This window comes from Pseudonaja textilis, chromosome 2 (assembly GCF_049901715.1).
Source record: "Pseudonaja textilis isolate UNSWEBS1 chromosome 2, rPseTex1.2, whole genome shotgun sequence".
In the NCBI taxonomy this organism is placed as follows: Eukaryota; Metazoa; Chordata; class Lepidosauria; order Squamata; family Elapidae; genus Pseudonaja; species Pseudonaja textilis.
Genome location: NC_141991.1, coordinates 44,355,549 through 44,383,266, shown reverse-complemented (window position 1 = coordinate 44,383,266; position 27,718 = coordinate 44,355,549). Strand labels below are relative to the sequence as shown.

At 38.1% G+C, this 27,718-nt stretch overlaps 1 protein-coding gene and 2 long non-coding RNA genes across 4 annotated transcripts in view; 2 read left to right on the top strand and 1 right to left on the bottom strand.

Moving 5' to 3' along the window:
• LOC148126838 (uncharacterized) overlaps positions 1–27,718 on the top strand; it is a 185,219-nt gene that overhangs the window by 96,834 nt on the left and 60,667 nt on the right. The gene's annotated exons all lie outside the window — the stretch shown is intronic.
• The window catches only part of LOC148126839 (uncharacterized), a 400,892-nt gene that overhangs the window by 338,551 nt on the left and 34,623 nt on the right, over positions 1–27,718 (bottom strand). The gene's annotated exons all lie outside the window — the stretch shown is intronic.
• The window catches only part of LOC113451736 (netrin-4-like), a 60,360-nt gene that overhangs the window by 28,645 nt on the left and 3,997 nt on the right, over positions 1–27,718 (top strand). For both annotated transcript variants that reach the window (XM_087923763.1, XM_026723131.2), the window contains exons 4-9: positions 11,058–11,184; positions 12,674–12,862; positions 21,768–21,981; positions 24,673–24,809; positions 26,006–26,074; positions 26,847–27,017. In XM_087923763.1, the coding sequence (XP_087779889.1) occupies positions 11,058–11,184; positions 12,674–12,862; positions 21,768–21,981; positions 24,673–24,809; positions 26,006–26,074; positions 26,847–27,017 (907 nt within the window). The remainder of the gene's footprint in view (positions 1–11,057; positions 11,185–12,673; positions 12,863–21,767; positions 21,982–24,672; positions 24,810–26,005; positions 26,075–26,846; positions 27,018–27,718) is intronic.

Genomic DNA, 27,718 nt, shown 5'->3' with positions numbered 1-27,718 from the left:
TCATATGTGGTTTGGGGACATGACCGATTTTGGAATTCTCCTGTGTGAGACAGAAGTTTCCCATGTAGAGAAGATGAAAAAAAAAGGCTTGTGAAAGTAGAGAACTTTCATTTTAGAGAGCAGTTTGTGACAGATTTTTTCTTCCAATGACAAATCTAAATGGATTTGGCTGTTTTTGTCTTAAAGCTCAGTAATCTTATTCTGGAACAATGTCTTCTATTTAGAAAAAAAGTAAGGAGATTCAGGGATTATTATTATTATTATTATTATTATTATTATTATTATTATTATTATTATTATTATTTTGCTCTTTACTTTCAGAAACAAACATTTTGTGTGATTCCATTATAACAAGGTTCCTGATGAGTATATTGAATATTTGGCTACATAAAACCAAAGATGCAAAAAGTCTTTGAATCATTGCATAGGGGTGGGGGAAACTGAATAAAATTTCCTTCTGTGAAGAAGTTTCCATATTGGGGATGCTTGTGGAGTCCAGATTCAGGACTAAAAACAGAAATTGACTCTTTCAATTCTAAACAAGCAACACCAGTCAACTAACTACTGAAGGCAGCCAATATCTTTGTTTGGTTATTTGGCTCGCTAAAGCCAAAACAGTTTGAAATGCTCTAATCTTGGCAGAGCTTGACATTAAAAAGTCAAAGGCTCTTTTCATAAACTAATTTCACATCTCTCTAGATTTTTGTCATTTTGATTTGCTTCCCTCTGAAAGGAAATTCCTGATTTCCCTTTCATTGATTGCTTGACAGACTCAACAACTGCACTCAGTTCATGAAATTGTTAACTGAAATTCTAGGCTACCACATCTTAATCATTGGTTAAAAAATAATAAATTATTGTAGAATCATAGTATCCCAGCAACAAAGGATGTTGTTATACTCCACCTAGGACAAATATGGATCCACTTAAGAAACAACACAAGAAGAAAATAAACTTCTAAATATTCTAGTGGTCTCATCAGATGAATAATACATTAAATTAATACAGCTGGTAGAAGAATAAACAAGCTGCCCATCACAAGAGGAAAAAAAAAACATAATACGCCCCACACTATTGGCATAGGGAGTGTAAACCATCACTAGATTTTTTTGAATTTTATTTATTTTCCACTGCCTGTTGTGCCATTAAATGACTTCATCTAGCAGCAGAAAATTAAATTGTTTTGTTTAACCAAAATTCATAAGTTACTCATTTCTCAGACTTCAATGGAAAGAAGAATGCATCCTGGAATGTGTACTGACACATTAACAAAGTTTTATTCTTCTGAGAATAAACTCGATGGACTGTTCCTCCTTTTCACATTAGATGTTTGTTTTATGACCGTGGAAAAGTACATTCCATTTTGAGTAATTTAATTTAGGTTGCTTCCTCTCCTCCTCCTTTATTATCAAGTTCTCATCTGCAAACATTAAACATGGTAAATTAATGTTTTAGTAACTGTTTTGATTTTGTGGGTGCTGCTGTGGCTTTGCAGATGGCATGATGATACCACAGGCACGTAAACACAATCTTGGAAGCAAACACAGCCAACAGGACTGAATTAGCAGTGAAAGCAAATGAAATCCAGGAAACTGATAGTCAAGATGACAAAGCATTAGCTGTGGGAATAAAATAAAATTGAAGAACCAAGTTATACTACCATGGTATGCATCTGTTGATGGACTGTATCAGTTAGGAACTGAGGGAGAGTAAAGTTGTACAGGACCAATCCAGCTGTAACTTAGTTGCTTGATAGATACACGAATTGTTCACAGTCAATATTCATCCATTGTGGGATCTTAAGATTGTAAATACCCAAACTTTCTTCAGTTCTAGTAATATTGGAATAAAATGTCAATGCAACATAGACATTTCTTTGTGAAACAATAGCCTTCATTGCCATTTTGGAAATGTTTTCTTTCTACAACAAATTTCTGATGTTTGTATATAACACTTCCAGCTTATCAGATTTATAGTCTTTTATTTGTTGTTCCCCTCTTAGGTTTACACTTTCTGAGTGTTCGATCCTTCCCCCTAGAGCAGGGTTCTATGGGAATTTTGTTTCTACAACTCTCTTTTTAATCTCATTGCTGATATGTATAGCCATGTACCTTTGAGCCACCATTACTTTCTGCATTTTTCTTTTATTCTTGTTATTGATGTATTTGCAAACTTTCTGCTCTGATGCACTTTCAAAGACAGATAACAAATGTTTTATTTGCTTTTTTTTAAAGATAGATAGATAGATAGATAGATAGAAAGAAAGAAAGAAAGAAAGAAAGAAAGAAAGAAAGAAAGAAAGAAAGAAAGAATTTGGTAATAGTAATAATAGCAATAATAAAATCAGTGCTGAAATCAGCTCACTATTTAAAGATTGGTAGAAGAAATGTGGGTTCTACAGATTTTTAAACAAGAAAATGAGATCCAAACACAGTTTTTCACAATATCCCATTACATAGCCTGAGCAGAAGACCATCCTTTGCTTGTCAGAAGAGAAGTCTTGGAATGCAGGGCCATCCAGGGATTGGCCTGTGATGTGCATGATAAAATGTGCATCACGGTAATCATGTTAAAAAAACCCACCAAGTTAAGGGTTAAGTGTATGAGAGTGATGTTTCTGTCAAAATATCACCACAGGCATATTTTGATTTGAACCAAGTGAGTTTGCCTTGGGTGCTTTGAAAAGGGAACCTTTAAGAAGGAATCTCCCGTTGTTAACAAGACAGGTTTGTTAATTGTATTGGATTTTAATGAAGGCACTAATGGCTTACTGGGAATAATAGCTTCTTCAAAACATTGTATTGCAGTTTGACCACCAGGAAAATATATCCGTAGGATAGACATTCTGAACCTTATAGTAATAAGTAGCAATTTAGTGTGTATTATGCATTTGCTAAATTGGGTTCTCAGTGCAGGATCTCCTAATGGAGCCCGGCAACTAGGGACAGCCCAAAAAGGAAAGGGATTCATATCCCAAGTTCTAAACAGCACTATCACATTTCATATAATCAGTTCTTATTACAAACTGTACTGTTTTCTCACTTTTTTTCCCTTTGTTTTGTTAACATCAAAGAGAAATGAGAAAAGGAAGTCAAACAAAGGTATTTCATATCATTCCATTCCATTTATACACTGCACTAATCATCAATTGATCAATTGATTCCCAAGCAGAGCATCATTTATTAAAAGCCAAGAAGCTCAAATGCCTCTTTTAAAACATTTAAACAATCTGCAAGAATGCTAGTTTGTAATAGCGATGCTCCGGGCAATGATCTTTCTTGTGATAGATGAAATAATCCTTCCTGGTGCTTTGGGGTCAGGTTTCAGACTTGTGGGTCTTCCTGGATTCTTATTTTATCCTGTCTAGGAACACAATTTATCAACAGTCTTCAGGAAGACAGTTTATCAGCTCCATCTGTTGCATCAGTCTTGCCCTGATCTGAATTCTGCCAGTCGTTTCATGCTGTTATATGGCCCTCAAACACAATCCTGTGATCTCTGTTACCTTGAACCCCACTCAGCAGGCTCTCCTACAGGAGGCACAGGAGGCTCCCTGGTTGCATTGGGGAAGTAGGACCCACTTCCCATGAGCTTCTGAGCCCAATGGGTGCCAGGTTTTAACTTTGTAAACTTCTCAAGAAAATGGGGAATGGGGACAGTGGGAGCATATGCAATCTCATGCATCTATAAAGCAGCACAGAAATCTGGATGATAGAGGATAAAGTCTGCTACTAGAATAACAGATTAATTGACAGAGTTGGAAGGGACCTTGGAGGTCATATAGTCCAACCCCCCACCCACCCCCACCCAAGCAGGAGACTCTACACCAGTGGTCCCCAACCACCGGGCCCCGGACCGGTACTGGACCATGGATCATTTTTTACCAGGCCGCCGGTTTGCTTGGGCGCCGCCATCTTGTTTCGACGGCACTTGAGAGTGCTTCCGGGTGAGCTTGTCGGAGTTTCATTGAAGGGGGAGGGCGGCTTTGAATGAAGAGCCATCCTGATGGTGGTGGAGTCTCGCGTTACTCAGGAGGAGATTAAGAAAGAGCCCGAAAAGCACAAAAAAGGTACAAAGGAGGCGTTGAAGGTGGTGGGAAGAAGCGGGGGATGGCTGGCTGGCCGGTCGCTCGGCTCGCCTTGCCTTGGTTGTGCGTGCTGATGCCGGTACTGGTCCATGGATCATTTTGTGATGCCGGTACCGGGCCGTGGTACAAAAAAGGTTGGGGGCCACTGCTCTACATCATTCCTGTCAGATGGCAGTCCAGTCTCTTCTTGAAAGCTTCCAGTGCAGCTATTATCTGGTCTACACCTTATGATCACTTTTTTCCTAGAACATTTATCTTTTCCTAAGTACTTTTGCCCTATATTACTTCTACTTTCCAAGTGTGTGCTGGAGAGATCACACAGTAAGTAAGATTACATATTGTGGTTAGTACAAGCAGTAGCTGTGGCATCAGTAGCAGCAGCAATAGCAGTATTAATACTCAATTTGTTACCATTTTCTTTTCAGAACAATGATCTTAGTCACAAAGCCGCTTAACCTACAAAAAAACCATCAAAAGAATTATTTGCCGTAGCCTGGAGGAACCCTGGAGATCAGCTTTTGCTGGGGAGAATTTGTTCATTTGGAGACGACTTTGTGTTGAAAGTAAAATTAGCATGAAATCCCCCAGTGAAGTTTTGGTTGTCTGGAAAAGCTACTTCAGATGGCAGAAATTAGACTGCAGATGCGCTAGTTGGGGAGAGAAAGCAGGCCTTCCCTATTTGCTGGTCTTCCCATCTAACCCATCTTTGTCCGAGGAATTTTTTTCCTCCCGCAGGAAGTTAGATTTATGTTTACCTTTGTACATGTGCAGAGCATCTGGAATTCCACATTGGAGTGGGGTGGAGAGAGAAGCAGCAGCTGGAAAGTGTTCTCAATAGGAACCTGCTAATCTCATGCTAGATTTGGGGTAACACCTGGTGCTGTTCCTAATTGTCAAAGCAGGGCTCCTTCAGTGGCTTTGGACTTTAACTCCCTCAGCCTTTTGATGTTGATTCAATGGGAGCTGAAATTCAAAATACATCATTAGATTTCATAACTGCTGGGGTATATTTGTGTGTGTGTGTTTATGTATTGTTGAAAGCTAGAGAAATCAACCCACAAAGTTAGACTTGTATTGTTCAATAAAGTCCAGGGAAATCTGTTGTTATCCAAGTACTGGTGAATTATAACTTCCAACATAATCTAGCTAGAAAGGCCAACAGTGAAGAATGCTGGGAATTGTAGTTAAGCAACATATAGACTAAATTCCTCACTAATTATAGAACATTCAGATTTTGACATCTTTGTCATCTTTTGTTCTTTATTTTTGTTTCTTATTGCATATTTAATTTTTTTAATGGTTTTCCTTGTGAATGCCCAGAGTTGTTGGGAGTTAGGCAGAATAATATTTTAATATGATTTATTCAATTTCAGTTTCTTTCCTACTTAACTTTTAGGAGCATATGGATTAAAATAAATTTCTTAGAAGAAACGCTTAAAGACATTTAAAAGGAGGCTGATTTGATTTTTAATTGCTTAGCCACTTGTTGAATTAATTTTATTTTAATTGTGGTACGTCTGTCAAATCTGAGCTGCAAAATTCAAAATGACCATAAGATGGGAGAAAAATTAGACTTTTCTAATTCTTGTTGCTGCATCTAGTGGTTGCCTGGGTTTTTGTAGATTAGATATCACAACTGTAGCTATTAGTCTTCTTTTACTATTATTTCCTATAGGGAAAATATGCCAACTGAGTCTTTTGATTAGAAATATATATATATAAAAGTACTAACAATTAGTATTCAGTAACTCCTCAAAGTGACACTACATTTTCCCAAAATAATACCTATTTTGCTATTAAGTACATGCCACTGGATTCCTTTTTAAAGGAACCATTAACTTGATCAACTGCAAACGAGAATTGTTCTCAAATATGTTCCTTCCCTTTTTGTCCAATGACAACTAATAGTTGGTTCTGTCTATCATTTGTCAAATTTAACTCAAACATTATGTTCTGCCAATATCTGAATGAATAGCCTCTTTTCTTCACAGCTGGTAAATGTCAAAAGTAAGCAGAAAAATTCATCTAATGTATTCTCTAGACTGATATAGTACCTGTGATGAAAAGATACAAAGGTGAGGGGGTGGCTTTGGGATTAATTCATGCCCTGTTTTCATTTAAGGAAGATGTAAATAAATTGCCTGCTGTCCTTTCTGAAAATAATGCCGGAAAAAGGTATGGCTTAACTTCTTCTTAGGCATGGCTTAGCTTCTTCTCTGTTCAAGCAATCTCAGGAAGTTGTACAATTTAGGTTCATAGAAGTCAGTTGCCATTTGAAGGGGATAAAAAGAGACATGCATGGTTAAGGTCAAATGGGTATGTGTGTACATATGAAAAAAGCAACACTGCATTGTCACATATAGATTCTGAGAACTCGTGTTATAGCATTCCAACACTACTTTCATGTTTTTGACAAAAACATCAGATCCTGTGGACACTTTTGCATCAGAATAACTTTGGCGATGTACAGAAAAACTTTTCTTAACATACCAAACACTTTTAACTATCAGAACCTTCATGGTTTCATTAATATAAATTATTACAGTGCCTAAGTTCCTATCCATGAAAACATTGGGTTGCTTTGAAGCTTAAGCTTTCTTTAGAACTTCTTTTGACAGGGATTTAAAATGGTTATGGATGCTTCTATGGGTGCCCTCTTCCTGATCTGAAAAAGCTTCAGGGAGATTGGTGTAAATTTAAAATTGAAGGTTAGTTGCTGAATGAAGAGTGGTACATGATGATGGTAAACCATGCAAAAGAATAAAGCAATGTTAATGAATGATTCAACACTGAGCAGGGAGTAAGACAAGGATGTGTGATGGTCTCTAGCTCTCTAAAGTGTTCATATATATAAACATATCAGGAGTGCTTTGTATGTGGCAGTCTGTGTGGAATGAATGTGAGAATTGGAGAAATACAAATTGAATAAGATAGCAATGGGTTACTTAAGTGCAAGCTGTAAAAGGGCCAGGAATGAATGTCTGTTGAATGAATGTACTTCGAATACAAAAGTGACTGGTCTGTAGAACAAAAGAACATTAAAGTTTAAAAGAATGGATGAGGAAGTAAAAGAATGAATGAGGAACTGATTGCAGAACAAACATGAAGGAGGGCTGAATTAATTGAAAGGAGATGAGATCAAGGAAATTAAGGCTGAAATCCTCAAAACAGAGAAATTTGAGATAACAATAATAATGAATGCACGTAGTAGAATTCTACTACATAGAAAGATTTGCTAGGATAGAAAGCTAAGGAGAGATATATAATGAGTGGCATTGTTATAAACATGTATAACATTTGATGACTACACTGTTTATCTCCTTGTAATTGTGAAACTTTCAAGTAGAAGACATTATCATGCTTATAAATCAATGTTTCTGAGGACAGGTGCCTCCTGCCTCAAAATTTTAGGAAACTTAGGCCACTGGCTTTTGGGCATTTGTGATATGAGAGGGCTCTAGGGTATGACGGAAAAAAACCTTTGTGGTTTTTTCACTGAGGCTTCAGGTTGCTAACCTTCTTGTTAGTTTCAGATCAAATTAAATCTTTTATTACAGTCATAGACCAGATGTAGGTACAATTTAGTAAAATATTATAGAAGAGAAGGGGGCTGGGATAAAGATAGTAGACCAAATTACATGAAAGACAAGAGAAGAGGAAAAGTAGAAACAGTAGAGAAGAACTGGAGTGCCAGCTCACATTTAAAGACAGTGAGAACAGCAAGAAATGCTTCAATGTAAGTACAAAGCTATATTGCTGTACAGCAGTCTAGTAGAGTATTAAAATATAAAGGCCATAAACTTCAGGTTTCATCCCCTGTTTTTACTTAAGTAAATAAATTGCTTGTTGTCCTTTCTGAAAATAATGCCAGATATGTCTCAGCTTCTTCTCTGTTTGATAATTAAAACATTTAGATGTGATGATATAATGCAGAAGTATAAACTAAAATAATAATGTTATACCTGAAATTAACAATGAACATAAATGACATTGCTCACTTAATTAATTATAATCACAATTTAGAGTTATATAAGAGCAGGAGAGAGAGAGAGAGAGAGAGAGAGAGAGAGAAATGGTCCAAGGATGTTGAGTTGTGTCAAGATCTGAATCTGAAAGGAGGTAGCTGGTAGAGAAATTGTCTATTCTCCCCAAAACTCACAATAAAACGAAAGTTATAATCTTGTTTCAAAGATCCTTGAAGAAAGGAGGCTTTAGTTTGTATGAAGGACAGGAACACATAAAACAGAATAAATTTCTATTCTGCTCCCAGTCCCACCATTCCCTGAATGCTTACATATTTTTAGTTAATCTTCAAATCTAGAATATGCATTCCTATGCATTATAAAAAAAGCAGCGTATGAAATACTTTCCTCCATACATCCTGAATATGTATTTTTCAGGGATGTATTTTGCAACAAACCCAGAAGGAAGAGTTTTCCCTTCCTAGGGCAAGTTTTGCTAATTACAGGCAAATCTCTCTGAGGCCAAATTGCATTTGGAATCACTACAAAGTGAACATGCACCCCAAAGAGAAATAATTTTGGTAAATGAGTGACTGTTGTCCAGTTCTCAAACAATTCCAAAGCCCTCATTCAAATGGGGTGAGCAGGAATTGGGGGAAAGAGGAAACTTGTTCACCAAATATACTGATGATGGCCAGGAAGTCACAGCCAATACTATCGTCAGCAGTAACTACCAACAAGAGGATGAAAGGGGAATGAATGGAGTAAACAAATAAGAAGGAAGAATGAAGTGAAATTCAAATGGTGGTACAAAGCTGGGTCACAATAGAAAATAAAACCATAGCCTCTTCCCTGTGAGAACTTTACAGCTTTTGGAAGGCTGTCTCCCCTTAGCCTTCTCTTACTTATGCTGTTTGAATTTCATGGATTAGTATTAAGGCTGACCTTTCCTTGGAAAAGAGAGCTGGCAGTCTTGAATAGCAGCAGCACAGCCAACTTCACAATTTTTTCCTCTAGCTTTTCCTCTCTTCTGACACTGCCCTGCAGTATGATGAAGTATAAGTGCTGAATAGCAATAGCACTTAGACTTATATACTGCTTTACAGTGCTTTACAGCCCACTCTAAGCAGTTTACACAATCAGCATATTGCCCCCAACAATTTGGGTCCTAATTTTACCCACCTTGGAAGGATGGAAGGCTGAGTCAACCTTGAGCCTGGTGAGATTCGAACTAGTAAATTGCAGGTAGCCAGCAGTCAGCAGAAATAGCCTGCAGTACTGCACTCTAACCACTGCACCACCACGACTCATGAATGTCCACCTTCTTTATGAGCTTTCCTTCATACAGATCTAATTGAAACATAAATGTGCCAGCATTTGCACATTTGCTCTGTCCCCATGACCCATCTTGCCCCAATCCATAAGTGTGACAGATTTCAGCCACCCTCAGCTATATGAGTGTTAAGATAGGCTTAAAGTAGATAAAGTCTGTTAGGCTTTGCTTTAGTTGGAAGTTAGATGATTGGCAGTGACTGGGAAGAAAGGCAATAGAGGCAGGAAAGAGATTGGCAGTGGGGGCAGCAACTTTTCCTCCAACTCCAGGAGAAGTGGAGAGAAGAACTTCAACTCAGTGGAAGAAAAAGGCAGTATATGAGATGGAAAGAAGTCTCCATCCTTTCCCTCAGGCAGCAACTTTTCATGGGTCAGTCTTGAAGACAGAGTACTGCTGTCCCTGCTATATCCTGTCAAATGTTTCTTTCAGTCCTGCACTTGTCTATATACCCTTTGTGAGTTAAACAGGGAGTCTGAAATGCTAAAGGCTAAAGCCACAATATTTCATTGTTTTCTGTCCCCATCTCTTAAAAAAGTCATTCTTTTGTTCTAGTCAGTTCAAAATTTTGCATGACCAGGTTCCTAGGGAAAATACCTAGAGATGGTTTGAAAGCGAAGGGAATCCTCCAGCAATTCTTGGTAGCTGTGGAACTTTAAGGAACTGTTTTACAGTCTGCACCAATTAAAGTAAGGCTAGTCTAACATCTCCCTGCCTATTTTCATCAGAAAATCAGCCCTGCTTCGGGTATTTGATGTTGCTACTCAGAAGGAGCTACAAGTCCAAAATTCTTAGAGCCCATCATCTCCATATTTAAGCCTTTCCCCAATGCAACTAATTGGGTTGTTGTCAAAACTAACCCTTGGCATAAATCTTGGAATTGCTGAAAAGAAGAATAGTTTAGTTTAGTTTAGTTTAGTTTAGTTTAGTTTAGTTTAGTTTAGTTTAGTTTAGTTTAGTTTATTGTCATTGCACCTTGTACAATGAAATTAAATACCATCTTCAGTATACATTATGACTATGAAAATAAACACAAACACACATCCTTCACATTCTGTACATTGAATTGAAAACCCCTGGTATTGAATTAATATTGCACTATACAGCAGAATTCAATAGTTACTGCTCTGGGATAGAAGTTGTTTTTCAGCCTATTTGCCCTTGTTTTTATTATTCTGTACCATCTGCCAGATGGTAATAGTTCAAAAAAAGGGTGCCCAGGATGAGATGGATCTTTCAGAATGTTTTGAACTTTCTTAAGGCAGCAGGAGCTATAAAGCTCTTCCAAAGAGGGGAGGGGGCAACCAATGATCTTCCGTGCAATGACATTAACCCTCTGGAGTGCTGTCCTATCTGCCACTGTGCAAATGGCAAACCATACACAGGTGCAGTAAGTTAAAATATTCTTAAGATAGGAAGTAGGATATAAGTTCTGGGAAGACAGGAAATAGAAGGCAGAGTTCCTCCTTGCCTTTCCTTGTGAGGCATGTCAAAACAAAGGTTCCAACTGAACAATTCTTTGGAATGCAGTGAACATATGCCCAAGCCTTATAAGACCCTTTCTTTTAAAATTCTTGCCTGCCTGCAGCTTTTGTTCAGATCACTCCAGTCCTTTTCGTGCTTGCAGCCACTGTTTCCAAGTATTACTTTTTTTAAATGATTTTTTTTCCTTTGATAGGTCCATGGGAAGTGCATGTGCAGACATAACACTGCAGGACACCATTGTGAGAAGTGTGCGCCCTTATACAATGACCAGCCATGGGAGCCGGGCAATGGAAAAACTGGGGCAGCAAATGAATGCAGAAGTATGTGGGTCTCGGGGAGAGAGGGAAGGAGGGAGCAACACAATAATGAATTTTTCCAACCCAGGAGCCACGCCCTGGGTGACTAAATCTGGATTTATGATGCTTTAGCAGCAGATGGAGAATGGTCTAAGTAGAAAATGGTATGAAAAAGCTTTCAAGACCTCCTCTCTTTTGCTCTTTGCATACATACAGAGAGATATCAGCCATGTTCCATACCCCAGCAAACTTCAGCTAATATGATAAGAATAAATTGACTAGAAGGATGGACAAGGCAGAAATATTAACATTTAAAAGCAGAATAGTTTGTGATTTCCTTAGCTGCTGTTATATAAATCCTACATTTACTAGCAAGTGTGTTTCCATGTAGAACATTGAACCATATATTCATGAATACAGATATAAATAAATAGATTAGATTAACAGAGTTGGAAGGGACCTTGTAGGTCATCTAGTCCAATGCCCCCTCCCCCAAGCAGGAGACACTACATCATTTCTGACACATGACAGTCCAATCTCTTCTTGAAAGTCTTTTGAAAATAATATTTGGCCTACTTGCTATATTGTACATTTATATATATTATACAATAAAATAACTTTCTAGTTTTAAAAAGACTTGTCTAATAAAGCAGGTGACAATACACAGTAGGATTTTTAAAATTTACCAGTTCTTAGTATTATATGGAAGTAAACATTTATTTTCATTGAATTAAGAATAAAGAAAATGGCAACACTCTTGTTTGCTGCTGTTTATTGTTACTAGGCAAAATATGGTAAGGATATCAAGCTGGAATAATCTTTGGTAAGAATAAGCTGGATAAAACAAAACTTTAGCCATAGTGAAGTTCTTCACATTGGGGTCAATGATTTCTCTTTATAAAACCTCCAACTATCAGAATCCTTTGGTTTTAGAGGTATGTTACAAGCCACCTCTGATTTCTCCTTGTTTTTCTGGCAATTTTTTAAATAAACAGATGGTCAGTACTCCAAAGAGAATCAAGTTGAAACTAGTCAGAAGAGGGACAGCTTAAGATTGGACAATGGTTATTAAGGTCAAGTGCAGCAACAAACAAATTTTATTTTATATCCCAAGGGTTTTATAAGAATTAAAGGGGAAGGAATTCTGTATCTTTCATATTTGTTTAATAGTTAAAAAACCACAAGGCAGCCAGCTCATTCACAGATCATATTAATAGCTTAATTAAGAACATAAAAGAATCAACTGAAATGTTACATTATTCAATTATTATTTTTGTGAAAACTTAGCTGCTCTTAGAACAGATACCGAAATCACTCTTACATTCCTTTATTCAAGGTATAAATTTTTTTTTCAGATGGATGATAGCAGACAGACACACGCATGCACAGGCAAACTCACTTTCCTTCAACTGTAAGAAAAAGCCGTGCTTTACTTTCCCTGAACCTCAACTTGTGCTTTGCCTTCTTTTTCTCTTTATTCTCCCACTCTCAATTTCCCCTCTCCCCACTACAGGGTGCCGCTGTCACCATCATGCAGATAGCTGTCATTTTGATCAGAGGGTCTGGCTGGCCTCTGGGAAGAAGAGTGGAGGGATCTGTGATAACTGCAAGCACAACACTGAGGGTTTCCGGTGCCAACGGTGCAAGCCTGGGTTTTACCGAGACAAAGACAAATCTATGACTTCCCCGGACATTTGCAAACGTAAGTAGCTTTGTTTTGCTAAATGTAATACTGAGAAATGCACAAGGGACATGTTTATCAATAAAATACTTTAGCTCAGGATTGAACTGTAGGTTCCTTGGAGCTCTCTCAGCTTGGTTATTTTCTTGCAAACGTTTCATTACCAAACTAGATAACATCATCAGTGCTAATGGTGAAAGTGTCCCTACATGCACATTTCTCCCCTTTGTGTATTTTCTGAAGCATTTGATACTCTTATGGGGCACTGATAGAAGATAATATTTGTTGCACAGGGTTGAATTGTGAGTTCCTTAGTGCTCTCTGAGCTTTGCTGTTTTCTTGCATATATTTCATTATCAGACTAGTTAGTGATGATGTTACCTAGTTGGGTAATAAAATGTCTGCAAGAAAGCAACCACATTCAAAGAGCACCAAGGAACCCACAGAACATCTTTGTAGCTATCAAAAGGAAAATGTCTTTATTTCTTTAAAGATGCTTTTATTTTGGAAGGTTTCTGTCACTTAAAAATAGATATATTCATTTAGTTAGCAGTTGAATGCAAACACATTTTATACTTTTTACTAATCCATGAACTAACATTCAAAGATTTTTCAGTTCTTTGAATTTTGCAATGTAATTTACCAATAATAAAAGGTGTATCAGCACAAAATGAAATACCCTTCAGATTTATCTATTTAATGCCTTTATCAACGAAACCAGGATAACTGTGCATGTATTTGTGAAAATAATGTAGAAAAGTGTATTCCATAAGAGAAATTTATTTTAGAAAATGATGCAAAATTGCAAAGCAAAATGCATGCTTAGACAAATATCCATCAAACTGCGTAGGTATTTTAATATGTATGTGCATTTTAAAAAATTAATTAAGAAATCAAATTTGAACTTGACATTGCTACAAAAATGGGTTGCTGAAGAAATCACCATTGATAGATTAGTCTATCCATACTGAAGACTTGCAAGCAACCTGAATCTATTACATCTTCCAACCATCAATTTCCTTAGCCAAGAATGATTTGCTAATTTTACTATTGTGGGGCTTTGCATCTCATGAGATCATAATACTTTAATCCCAGTTTCAGATTTCAAAACCATATTCTGGAAGCTTAGAGTGCAGGTTAGTGGGACGAAATTATATCCTGAAATTATTATAGTTGTGGCTTTGGTGTGAAAACTGCTGCAGGTCAACTTTTTATCATGCAGAATGGATCACACCAGAAGTCCTGTGGGAAGAGAAAAGGGTGTACAGAGTGCCCAGGGCTTTTAAATAAGACTAGATGACAACTAACATTCAAAGAATCCTGGATTGCATTAGTCATAAAAAATGTAGCTTTTCATCTTTGTTTCTTATATTTACAACCTGCATTTCCTCTAAGGCAGGGGTGTCAAATTCATGGCCCATGGGACGGATGTGTCACATGCTGGCCCCACCCCTGCCTGGTTTAGCAAAGGGGAAAAAAAGTCCTGATATGTCACATGACGCCTTCGTGATGACGTGAGTGTGACACTCCTGCTCTAAGGCATTTGTGTTCATTTCATATGTAATTGTCTGTGGAGATTCTCAGTCATCCAGGTCATAGTTGTCTCAAAGGTGCTTTTTTCAAGAGGATGAGAAGAGAAATGTCTTCAAAGAAAAACCAGAAAGTCCTCTTGACTCTTGAAAAAGCACCTTTCATACATATCAAGGGGAGATAGGGCTAAAGTCTAGCTTGTTATTAGACGTAAGCTTTTCAATTGCAAAGCCAGGATTTCTTTTTCCTATTACGCTGCTGTCCCTCCAACATTTGTTGAATCAAGTTACTGACTGACTTCTGGGGTTTCTCCTGCTGCTTTGATAGACTAGATCAAGGTTGCCTTTAAATTCAGGTTACATATGCTTTTCACACTGGCCTGGATTGCCAGGCCTCTGATGTTGCTCAAGTGACCTCCAGTTCACAACACTTCCTCTGTTTGTGCCCTTTTGTGTTTGCCTTTCTTGAATGCCAGTTGTGGCTCAGCCTTCATACCATCCACCCCCTCCCCCAGCCTTCACCTATTTGTAACCTTTTGTGAAAGCACATGGATCAAGGATCTACATAACCTACTGATATGCCCAGCCGTGGTGCATGACACGAAATGACTTCTCTTGTGGCTCTTTCTCCTGTTTTCAGAAGTTTTGCTAAAAAGGAAGCTTTGTAAAATCCTTGTTGCACCAGATTAAATTTCAAGACTTAGGGTAGTTGAAAGAGTTTGCATCCTTGCTCTAAAGCCCAGTCGTGCTGCCAACACTCGCTAATCAGAAAGAAGTATTATTAGAGAGTCACTTGGATGGGAACAACTTAGAAGTATAACCATTATAAGCTGTGGAAACTTTACTAAAGACTGCACTGTATGAATGAAACTGTATCTCAGTATTTTCCAGGGCTCTTTGATCTGATCTGGCCAGTGACTGCCCAGTACAGGGAAGGCAATTCCCTGCCCCCCCACTTAGTCTGTGTTTTAAATTCACCTCTGTGAGTATTAGCATCGGCAACTCACCAAATTATTCTCATCAAATAAGCCTCTTTGAAAATTACTAGCTATATTGGATGTTGTATTTGACAGCATTGGTTACCTGGGTATTCAGTGATGTTTTTATCTTTTGAATCCTTTGTCTTATGCCCCCCCATAGTATTGACCATATGATACGGAAATTAATACTTAATGGGTTATGAGATATCATAATTCCCAACTATAAATGGCAGAACAAATTAGATGTGAAAAGGGGTAAAGCAGACAAATAGGTAAAAGAGACAAATAAGTTTGAAATTAAATTTCAGGTGTAATATTTCAGATTCTCCGTTTAATTTTTAATTACATTATCTTTTTTAAGGATTAAGCCTGCCCTTCTATTGCATATACACCACATACTATAATCATGCCTTATTTGTAACAATCAGAAACTTCATCACGTTTAACATTTTTTTCTAGTTTTGCCAAAATCTGGCCAAAAAGAAAGAACAAAGAAGAGTTGGTAGGCTACCTGAAGAATGCAAAAACAACTTAAGTGCAGCTAGATTTATAGTCATGTGACTCTTGTAGTGTTTTCTTTCTTCTATGGGCCTACATTGTCACTGCCCACCTCCCAAAGGAGGATACATAACTTGGAATGTCTTTGGTAAATCTGAGCTACGTTCCAAGCATCATTCATTTCAGGTATGAGATGAGGTCCTTGCATCACAAAAATACACTTTCCAAATTAACTGCGTTGCATAAGGAGAGATGCTTGTTTCCCACTTATAGTAACATAAGTTGAATTGAATATGCTTATGTAGAGTGACAATCAGTATTCATCCCTATGTCACTAGGAATGGTTACCTGTAGATGGGAATGACCTTGGGAGACTGGGCAAAGAGATGCAGCCAAGAGTAGATAAAAGGCACCTGAACCTGCCCTGGAAATGTGCACAGGGCCAGAGGCTCAGAAGAGACCCTCCCTAGTTTCTGGCAAAGGGATGTGGGCAGAGACATATTTAGTTTTATCCAACATTTTTTAAGAAGCAACTCAAGGTGGCAAACAGAGAGAGACACACACAGAGACAGAAAAAGAGAGAGAAAAGACACAGAGAAAGAGAGAAGACACGGAGAGGGAGAGGAGAAAGAGAGAGAAGGAGGGAGAGAGGGAGAGACAGAGACAGAGAGTAAGAGAAAGAAGAGACACAGAGAAAGAGAGAGAAGAGACACAGAAGAAAGAGAGAGGGAGAGGAGACCGGTGTGTGTGTGTGTGAGAGAGAGACACACACAGAGACAGAAAGAGAGAAAAGAGACAGAGAAAGAGAAAGAGAAGACAGAGAGGGAGAGGAGTCAGAGAGAGGGCGGAGGGAGGGAGTGGGAAAGAGAGAGACACACACAGAGAGACGTAAGAGACACAGAGAAAGAGAGAAGACAGAGAGGGAGAGGGAGGGAGGGAGGGAGAAAGAGAGAGAGAGACTAGATCAGACCAAATTGGCTTTACTGAAATCCTTTCAGACTTGCAAGATTCTCTTAGTGTAATGTTACAGTAAAGTAGAATTAGCTAATCCTGCCATGTTTCCCATCTGGTCTACCTTGCATCAGATGCTGAAACTTTTATTGCCAAGTATTGTATGGAGCTCCTTCAGTAAAAAGTGTGCTTCCCAATCCAATCATTCTTAGGGTTGTTTTTTTTTTATCTGACATTAGTCACATACAAAAGGCAGAGATTCAGTACCCCAATCACATTAAACTTTGAAGATGCTTGGAATACAGCAGCTGTGCCTTTCATGAGAAATTCTGGCAACTTTTTGGCTCATGTACCAAGGCTAATGACGTTTGTGGATCCCTTTGCTTTTATTCTCCTGAAACTGTGCATATACCCTATGCATAAAGACAACACTTGTAGTGTTTAGTTATATTATGAGTCATTTGAGTGATGCTAAGAAAATATCTACATGAGGCTACAGGCTAAAAACACCTGATGTTTCTTTCTTGCAATGTTTGCATATGCTTGGTATGATTGCTGATTACCTTTAGAAAATGGAACAGAATGCATGATCTCTCTTTTGGTACCAGTATTTATTCTAAAAAATTACTGGGAAAACATGCCATGTGTTGCCAGTGTTGTGTCTGTAAAATTGCTTTAAATATCTGTCTAGCATCAATAGAAGTTTTTAATTAGTGTTTCATGCTTCTTGGTTTCCCCATTGGTAGGTGATTTCACAAGACCCACATTGCCCAACTAGTTTGAGAACTAGCAAAAACATTTTACTGCCTGAAAAACATATATTATACATACATACATGTAGTAAGTTTGTGTGTGTGTGTGTGTGTGTGTTCGTCTGTGTATCTTTTTTCTTATCTGGAATACAGCTACTTATCTAGTCATGTTAAGTCTGTGAAGTTTCTGCTGTTACTGAATGCAGATTTGTGTTTCTGGAGAGTTGGTACTTCTCTTCATGTTTATTGTGAAGTCTGTTAGCTAGGGACTTCTAGAGAAGCCAAGGTGAACTAAAGAAATATCTGTGGAAACAGAGCTGGCAACTGTGGCAAAGACCAAAGAGCCAGTGGGCAGAGTGGTTCTTCAGAACTGTCTTGATAAGTAGAGGTTGGGAGATCATCTACATGTGCTCTAGTTGGCTGCTTCTCATGGGGAAACCATAGAACAGCAATCTTCTGCAGGTTTGAGCACTAGGGGAGAAAGGGATCGGCCATCTTGTTTGCAAATACAGTAGATCCCACTGTCTAATATCTTTTGGAAATTGTCCGTTAACATCTAGATTAGAAGTTATTAGAGACCTTCAGTGTGACAAGTGTGAAAAGTCACAGAGTTTAGTCTCAACTAAACAAAAAATAATAATCACAAGCTCAAGAATTAAAGAGTTTGAAATTAAATTCAAATCAAAAAGCTAAACAAGATTTTGATCAAAGAGAGTTATAAACAGATTAAGGTTCCAGATGAATTTAGAATAGTGATTTTACTATCAGATTTTTGAATTAACGATAAAAAGTTTTATGATTACTTTATCAGTTTCTCATGGGAAACAGATTTATTTATTATTGGCTCTTAATAAAAATAAGTAACTATAATTTTAGAAACTGGACTCTAGATAGGGTTAAAGTTTCTAAATAGAAATGAAAAAAAAAATGCGAACGCTTCCAGCTTCTGATATTGGTTAATTGAGATTTGTAAAATGACACAAAATGTCATAACTTTGGAAATATTAAAAGAGATATTTGAAGAATTGGACTAGAAATTAGTAATATCAACATTTTTCAGTAATGTTTCAGTAATGATTTTCAGTAATGATTCTTTGGATTAGATTCTGTCCAATATGGACAGAACAAAGGAATGACAGAAGTAAAGCAAATTTTGTCTAGAAAGACAGTATTGAATAATAAAAGTTGCACTATAAATGACAGGCTGATTTGGGAAAGGATGCTTTACTGGATATATAAAATAAACTGGCTAAAGTTTAAAAGTTAAAGAGGAATGAGAAATCGAGCAAAAGACCTGCAAATCTATTTTTATCGGATTCTGAAGAAGTCTGTGTGATGGAACAAAGAAGAATTGAAGAGAAATTAAATCCTAAGACAACATTTGAATAAACTAAACATGAAGACTGTTACCATGCCAGAAAACAGTCCAGGTTTCCAACCTGATTTGCCTGCTTTGAAATCCAAAGAACTGTAATGGAGGAGATGAGATTACACCTCAGGCTCTCTGATCCCTGTATAGGATACTCAGAATAATTCTGACAAAGACTGTGAACAAATTGTAAAAGAATAAGGTTTCTCATCGTACAATCTGAGCCTATCTATACAGGTGGGTTCTTTCATCGATGGAGGCTCCTTCTCAAGTATTGCAGAAGTTGATGGATGGGGATAATGTGATCTTCCCTCGTTATGTACATTGAAGATAAAACCAGAAGATGACATGTCGACAGTCAAACTGGCTGTCCTTTAATCAGATTTCATGGTCAGTAGCTAATCCTCCACAGAGCTCCACAGCTTTTGAGCCTTCTTTTGTGCCACACTTTGTCCATTGGATCTTAATGAAGCAAAATGCCTAAGGGTTTGATATCATGTTCCAGTAATAACTCCTGTATCTGCTTCTTTTCACTGGGAAAACAACCATGATAAAAATTGCTGTGAAATACCAAAGAAGAAAACAACAAATTTGTCACAGCAGATAGCACAGATGTTTGTGGGATGAGCAACGCAGTTCTCAGCTTCTTTATGAGAAAACCATCCTGTCTCTCCCTCCCTCCACCCTATCCTCCCAGTGGGCAGCAAGTTTTGGAGTGAAGACAGATGAAAAGTCTGAATGAAATACCTCATTAATCCCTTAGTTGAGAGCCTGTTTCAAAGAAGTCTTCTATTCAGAGACAAGTCCTTGTGCTTGTCCTCAAGGATAAATCCTCAGGCTCCCAGGAGAAAAGAAAGGAACAGGATTCAGATGTGAAGATATCCCTCTGCTTTTGTTGTCATGATCAAACATGTTCTCACTTGATCACCAGCATCGGGGATAGCAAGTTCAAATATTCAAACATTAGTCAAATCCTTCTTTACTGACCTCCTCTGAGTAATGATTAAACATCCCTTCAAAATATGGAATGCCTTAGCCAAAATGTAATAGCTAACTATGAAGCTATATTTGAAATTTCCAGTTACTCCAGTAGATTAAATTAATCTTCTCAATGAGGACTGAAAGTAGAGGTAGGAATAAGAAATCATTTTTTTCCTGAAACTTATGGAGTCATTTCGGAAATTTCAATGAAGCCATGTTCTTTCTGGAGGTAAGGCCACAGCATAAAATGGGCATGGCCAGAGCTTGGAATAAATAAATAGGACCATCCTTCATGGTGTCATACAAGAAATCTCCTCATTCTATTCCATCTAACAAACTTCCCAAGTTCTTCCTATGAAAAATGGGCACCAATGAAGAATAGAGTAGAGTAGAGTAGAGTAGAGTAGAGTAGAGTAGAGTAGAGTAGAGTAGAGTAGAATAGAATAGAATAGAATAGAATAACAGAGTTGGAAGGGACCTTGGAGGTCTTCTAGTCCAGTCTCCTACCCAAGCAACAGGCCCTATAACATTCTGGATAAATGGCTGTCCCTAAAAACTTCCAGTGTTAGAGCACCCTCAACTTCTGAAGACAAGCTGATTAATTATTCTCGCTGTCAGAAAATTTCTCCTTAATTCTAGATTGGATCTCTCCTTGATAATCCCAAAGGTGCTTTTTCAGGAGGCAACTTGGCTTTCTTGTTTTTTTATTTTTTTTATTTTGAAGACGTTTGACTTCTCATCTTTCCCCCCTCTGAAGGATAGTGGGGAATGGAAGGATTTATATTCCTTGCAGATGGCTGGTCATTTGCATCCATCCTTTTAGAGGGTCCTTGAAGCACTTGGAGGTTTATCTGTGTCCTCAGAGTCACCTTAGTAGTGCTCCTGGTTCCTGTAGTCTGCATTTTTTCTTCTGGAAATCTATTCCTACTCCCACACCATTCAAAGGGTGTTCATCCCAAATTGTATAGCTAAACGTCTATAGAAATTCTCAGTCATCTAAATCATGGTTGTCCCAAAGGTGATTTTTCAGGAGGCAACTGGATGGTTTTTTCTCCACTTCTCCAGAGAGTCCAGTTGCTTCCTGAAAAAGCACCTTTGGGACAACCATTATCTGGATGATTGAGAATCTCTACAGAGTCTCCTTAATAAGTTTCCATTTGTTATTTCTTGTCTTATCATCCAGTGCTTTGAGAATAGGTTGTCTCCCTCTTCTCTGTGACAGCCTCTTAAATATTTGTTTCTATTGATAGGTAAATGAATTGCAATTTATGTTTTAATAGGATTTATTCAATTCAACTTCACAGGATTATAATTTAGGCTTACCATCTCCCAGTTTGACCAGTTTAGAACATTTTATTCATAAAATCAAATCTAAAAATGCAATACTAGGAATAGGAAAGCAGTCGAAAATCTTAAGTAAGCAGGCAGAAAAGTAAATAGGCAGAATGTTCATTCCCTACAGAAATCCAAATACTTTATGAGCATGTTATTCATGGCTAACAATAGAGACAGACATTTGGTTTCCATTTAAACAGAACTGACCGATTCCTATTTCCTGACATATTTCAGGAATCAGAATACAATTATCCTTCAACTTTCACATTCTCTGAATTTTCGGATGTATAAGAGGAAATGCATGCAGAGATTCATCAGTAACAGCTGTACCTAGTCAATAGTTGGTATAGAAAGCTAATGATATTTCATCGTAATTACAGGGCTACACAGCAATAAATAGTCACACCAGTATTGCAACATGAGTTTAAAACTCAGTTGACATAACCACTTCCTGACCTAGAGTTCTAACTTGAAAATTTTCAAGGGGAAAAACCCCATAAGGTCAATTATTATTTTTTCTTTCTTTTCTAGCTTGCTCCTGCCATCCCGTGGGCTCACTGAACATCACATTGAACCAAGCCCAAAAATGTCACCCAAAGACAGGCTTCTGCTACTGCAAGCCAGGTGTTGCAGGACCCAAATGTGACTGGTGTCTATTGGGGTATTGGGGCTTTGGAGAAAATGGCTGCCAGCCCTGTGCCTGTGCTAGAGACTGTAACAAGCATACTGGAGAATGTCTCCACAGGTAAGCCAGCCCTCTGTAGTGGAAACAGAAGGAATTTGGGAACTTAAGAGTGTTCTTGGGAAGGCTCCCCAGAGCAATTCATTTTTTATTTTATTTTATTTTTATTTTATTTGGTTTGTCAACTGCTTACAAGATAATAGGTATAAATAAAAACATAGTTATGAATACATGGATACATATAAGAAAAATAAAAAAATAAAAGAAACAATAGGACAAGGACGGTAGGCACGTTGGTGCGTTTATGCACGCCCCCTACAGACCTCTTAGGAAAGGGGTGAGGTCAATAGTAGAAAATCTAAGGTTAAAGTTTTTGGGGAAGAAACCACAGAGTCAGGTAGAGTATTCCAGACATTGACCACTCTGTTGCTGAAGTCATATTTCCTGCAGTCGAGTTTGGTGTGATTAACCTTGAGTTTGTATCTATTGTTTGCTCTTGTATTGTTATGGTTGAAGCTGAAGTATTCATTGACAGGTAGGATATTGCAATGTATGATTTTATATACTATACTTAGATCGGACTGAAGGCAGAGTAGTTCTAGGTTGTCTAGGTCTAGAATTTCAAGTCTGGTGGCATAAGGTATTCTGCAACAAGTAGAGGAGTGTAGAACTCTTGTGAAACATTTCTGGACTTTCTCAACTGTGTTAATATCATATACGTAATGTGGGTTCCAGACTGATGAGCTATATTCGAGTATTGGTCTAGCAAATGTTTTGTATGCTCTAGTTAGTAGTGTAATATTAACAGAGAAAAAGCTATGTAAGATTAGGTTAACAACTCTTAATGCCTTTTTGGCTATATAGTTTCAGTGGGCTTTGGCACTTAGATCATTAGAGATGAGTACTCCAAGATCCTTGACAGAGCTTGGATCATCAACAAGGTCTTGACTATTCAGCCTGTATTTTATTTTCTGATTTTTTTTTGGCCAATATGTTGAGATTTGAAGTTGCCATTTGTTTGACCATTCTGATACATAGTTGAGGTCTTTTTGAAGGGTAGCAGTATTGTCTGTGGTGTTGAATAGCTTTACATCATCAGCTAAGAGAATGCCGCTGCTCTTCATATGATCACAGAGGTCATTTATGTAGAGTATGAAGAGAGTTGGTCCTAGAACACTGCCTTGGGGGACACCACTGTTGACAGGTACAGAATTTGATAGGATGCTCCCAATTTTGACCATTTGTTGTCTGTTTGACAGGAATGCTTCTATCCAGTTATGCAGGTGTCCAGAGATAACATAAGATTTTAGTTTTAGGAGTAGTTTGTCGTGTGCAACTGAATCAAAGGCTTTACAGAAGTCTATGTAGATTGTGTCTATTGCTTTGCCCTGATCGAGTTGTGTTGTCCATAGGTTTTTGCAGTGTCAGAGTTGCAAATTGCAGGATAGTTTTTTTCTGAAAATTCATTTTGGGTCTCCCCATCCTGCTTCCCCCCCCACCCCCCCGGAAATGTCTCTTCCTGCTTCCTCCTGCCCTTGCTTCTGCTAGTAATTCCTCTTGTTGGCAGGAGCGCCTATGCCACCCAAAAAGCTACTTGTCTTTTTAAATGTCTATGGATGTTCTCAATCATCCAGGTCATGGTTGTCTCAAAGATGTTTTTTCCAAAAGGCACCTGGACTTTCTTGTTTTGTTTTTTTTCCTTTGAAAATGTTTCACTTTTCATCCAAGAAGCTTCTTCAGTTCTTGAAGAAGCTTCTTGGATGAGAAGCAAAACATTTTCAAAGAAAAAAACAAGAAAGCCTTTTGGGAAAGGACCTTTGGAATTGTCATTTTAAACACAACAAACCCACAGGCTATCAAGCATAGACAATTCAACGGATAAGATATTGCCTAGAACAGGGCCTCCCACCCCGGTCCATGGCCCATTACCGGGCCTTGAGCTGTTTGGAACTGGGTTGCAGAAGTGATGGGTGAGCATGCATGTGTACACATCCCCATTTGCATGCACTCCATTCATGAGAGTGGCTGGTGCGCACGCTTGCCACTTGTGCAAATGAACCTGCACACGCTTACACACTTGTCCACTGCTCACACAGAAGCATCCCCTCTCTCCTCCCCACTGGTCCACAAAGTCAGAAAGATTGGGGAACTCAGTCCTAAGGAAACCTTTAGGCAATTAGCTATGAGAGGGCCCTATCACTACTCTAGTGCTTTCCTTGGCAAGGCACAAGATGGCATCAGATTGGCTCCAGTGCCTGAATTAAAGAATACCATTACAGCCGTCTGCAGGATTAATTAGCGGAGCTTCGGAAGAGCAATAAGATAAGATAAACCACTATATTTGATTCTTAGAATGGCTTTCAGTGCCTAACATAAAGTATACATCAGGAAGAAAATTATGTTTTTTAAAAAAGTTTTCCAATTATTTTTAAAACAAAAAGAGGGTGAAGGGAATTAGATTCCATAGCAAAGGGGTTACCACAGAGAAGGGCCTAGTCCTAGTTTATTCCAGCTTTCTAGTCAGCACCCTCAGAAGCCCCCAATTGATCAGCAGAGCTTCCAGGCAGTTGGAAATGAAAGAATTATTTTCCAAGAAGCATTTTATCTGTTTGTGTAGCAACTGCTAACAGTTGGTTAAACGTTCCATGTTTAATTGGTTCATTGGCCCTACTTTTGCATTATTGAAACAGATTAAACAGATAGTTAAATAAAACATTCTTTAATCTCATTCTTTGTCTGCTCTTCTCTTTCCAGTTATGACAATTCAGCTTTTTTAAATATTCCTATTGGTGGCAGGATCCCTGACTTTCTCCAAATCTCAGCCAACGAAAGCGAAAATGAATGGCAATGGAATGATCGCAAGCAGGGTTTTTCGGCTTTAAGATTCCCAGGTATGATTTCTGCCTCACTTCCCTCATTTCTGCCAATAAATAGACTGAGACAAATTACAATGTTGATAAGGTATGAGAACATTTCAGATTACTTAGAAATATTTATCATATGACTTACAAAGCATTGACTAAAAAGGATAAAAGTTCTAGGAACTTTTGTGGCAGCAAATTCTTTGTTGAATACTGAAGGCGCTGCTGATATAGTTCTACAGAGGAATTATTGAGTGTCATTTGTACCTCTATAGCTGTCTGGTTCTGGTACAGCAACCAAACAAGACAGGCGCAGACTTCAGTGGATAGTTAGGACTGCAGAAAAAAACAGTTGCAACCAGCTTGCCTTCCATTGAGGACTGTATACTGTATGAGGAAGAAAGGGGGCTGAGAATATATCTACAGACAGACCCCTCACATCCTGGACATAAACAGTTTCAACTTCTTCCCTCAAGATGCCGCTATAGGGCATTGCATGCCAAAACAACTAGACACAGTTTCCCCGCCCCCCTCATGCCATCACTCTGCTAAACACATAATTCCCACAACACTGTCTTATGCCTAACATGTAGTAGGACAGTATTACTATTATCCTTATCGTCTTTCCTATTACCTGCTCCTACCTTATGACCATCACTCTGTTGGTTGTATCTTATGATCTATGACTGTATCTTATGATTTATTACTTGTTTCTTGCATGTACACTAAGAACTTATGCACTGGAGACAAATTTCTTTGTGTATCCAATCACACTTGGCCAATAAAGAATATCCTATTCTATATATTGCCTAACATCTTTAAAAATTGGTGGAATTCCCAAATCTTTAAATTATAACCTGCCCAGAATTGTTTGAAATCAGGCATCTTATTAATTGTATAAAAAATATCACTAGAGTCATTTTGGGAGAGAAAGTTCTCCAAAAAGGGGGAGAAGGCACATTTATAATCCATTGTTCTAAATTCTTTTAGCAGATAAAATTTAAACAGATTGGAGAAAGTGAATGCTTACATGTAATTATTTTACACAACTTGAAACATTTACACAATATCTCAGCTCGGGAACTTATACTCTACAGCTAAGTTTCCTAAGTATTAATTTATTACAAGCATTTATGAAAATCGGGGTGACTGGTTTCTCCTTCTCTCTCTTTTTTTTTAATGCAACCCATCTTCTTTGACACATTGGTTTATGATTTCCTGGCTAGAAAAGTGTGTGTGCAAAGAGAGGATCCTAGGAAGCGTTAGCAATTTTTGTCAGATGAAATACGCCTACGGTAAGTGAAAGAAATTACTTTTTAAAAATTGGAAATGCAGCATAATTTTCTTATTGCTTTTTCCATCTTCCAAAAATCTGAACTCTGAATAAAAATGCTTTGGGGTCAAAGAACCTGAGGTTCTAGGCTTCCTCTGAAATAAAAATGAGGCACTAAATGCCAAAGAGGCATAGTAAAACCTTATAAGTATTTCCTTTTTTATGCACAGAATGGGCTGATCCATGCACACATTTGGCCAATCATAATTATATGCTCTTCCCTCCTTAAAGGGGGTGCAACTTTTCTTCTGTATTTGGGATGCAAACCTTATTTGGATGCTAGCCTCACTAGGTAGATCAAACAGGAAATCAACTCTGCCGGAAGGCTATTCTCATTGAAATTATCAATAACAGAATCCTGCAAGTCAGAATGTGCTATACTTCCTCTTCCTATACCCCAGTTGATTAGAAAGGCATCTGCCTAAGCGGTTTCCCATGTTATCTTGTTTCTCAGAACTCAGGAAAAATAGGCAGGACTTTTTGGTTAACTCTGCTACAGCATCCTAACTGAGCTGGGGATAATCTTGATAAAAACTAAGTGGAATCAGACCAATGAAGCATAATCAGGAAACCAGTAGCCAACTCTAGGTCTGTAGAGTAGACCAGCAAGTGGGGGAAAAGAAGGCAAAAACTGGTCATGTCCATATTCTTGCCAGGAAACAGCATCTATGTAGTCCAGCTTGGTTCAAAGAAGACTTGAAATTATTATACAAGTGCATTATGCTGTCTTGCAGTTTTAAGAGCGAAAGTTCTATCTGCTCATGACAAAGGAACCCATGCGGAAGTAATTGTGAAGATAAAGAAGGTTCTGAAATCAGGCAAAGTAAAAATCACCAGGAATAACCGCAGTATATATCCAGATTCTTGGACCAACCGAGGGTGTACATGTCCTATTCTAAATCCTGGTAAGTATTCTGCCCCACACTATGCTAGTAAGCTGAGGGTCACTGTCACATCTTTAACACACTATGATGAAACTCCTAGAGATCCCTTTGTTCATTGCTGGAGCATAGTGTTAGCATGTAGTAGAACGCATTTCTACCTGTAATGATTAAAAAGCTCAGCTCGAAGAAGGAAATTTCTTTTCTCCGAGAATTGCTGTCAACACAAGATTCATGGGTTCACACACGCTAAATATCAATAGCACTTAGACTTATCTATCGCTTTACACAGGGATGGGATTCCACCGGTATAACAACTGGTTCGGTGTTTGCACGCTCTGCATTTTAAAAAGCTCTAATACTTACCTTTTACAGCAGTCCCTGTGAATAAAACAGCTGAGGCACAGCAAACCACTCTGGCGCACAAATCAGCTATGGTTTATCAAAAGAAAATAAAGCACAGGAAAGAACAGGGGCGGGCAGGCAGACCCACGTGCTTGTCACAGAGAATGGTTTACTGTCATCTTCGGAGCAAGGGGTTCATCCGAACCAGTCCAAACCAGTAGAATCCTACCGCTGGCTTTACAGTGCTTTACAGCCCTTTCTAAGTGTTTACAGAGTCAGCATATTGCCCTCAACAATTTTACCCACCTCCAAACGATGGAAGGCAGAGTCAACCTTGAGCCCGGTGAGATTTGAACTGCCAAATTGCAGGCAGCCAGCAG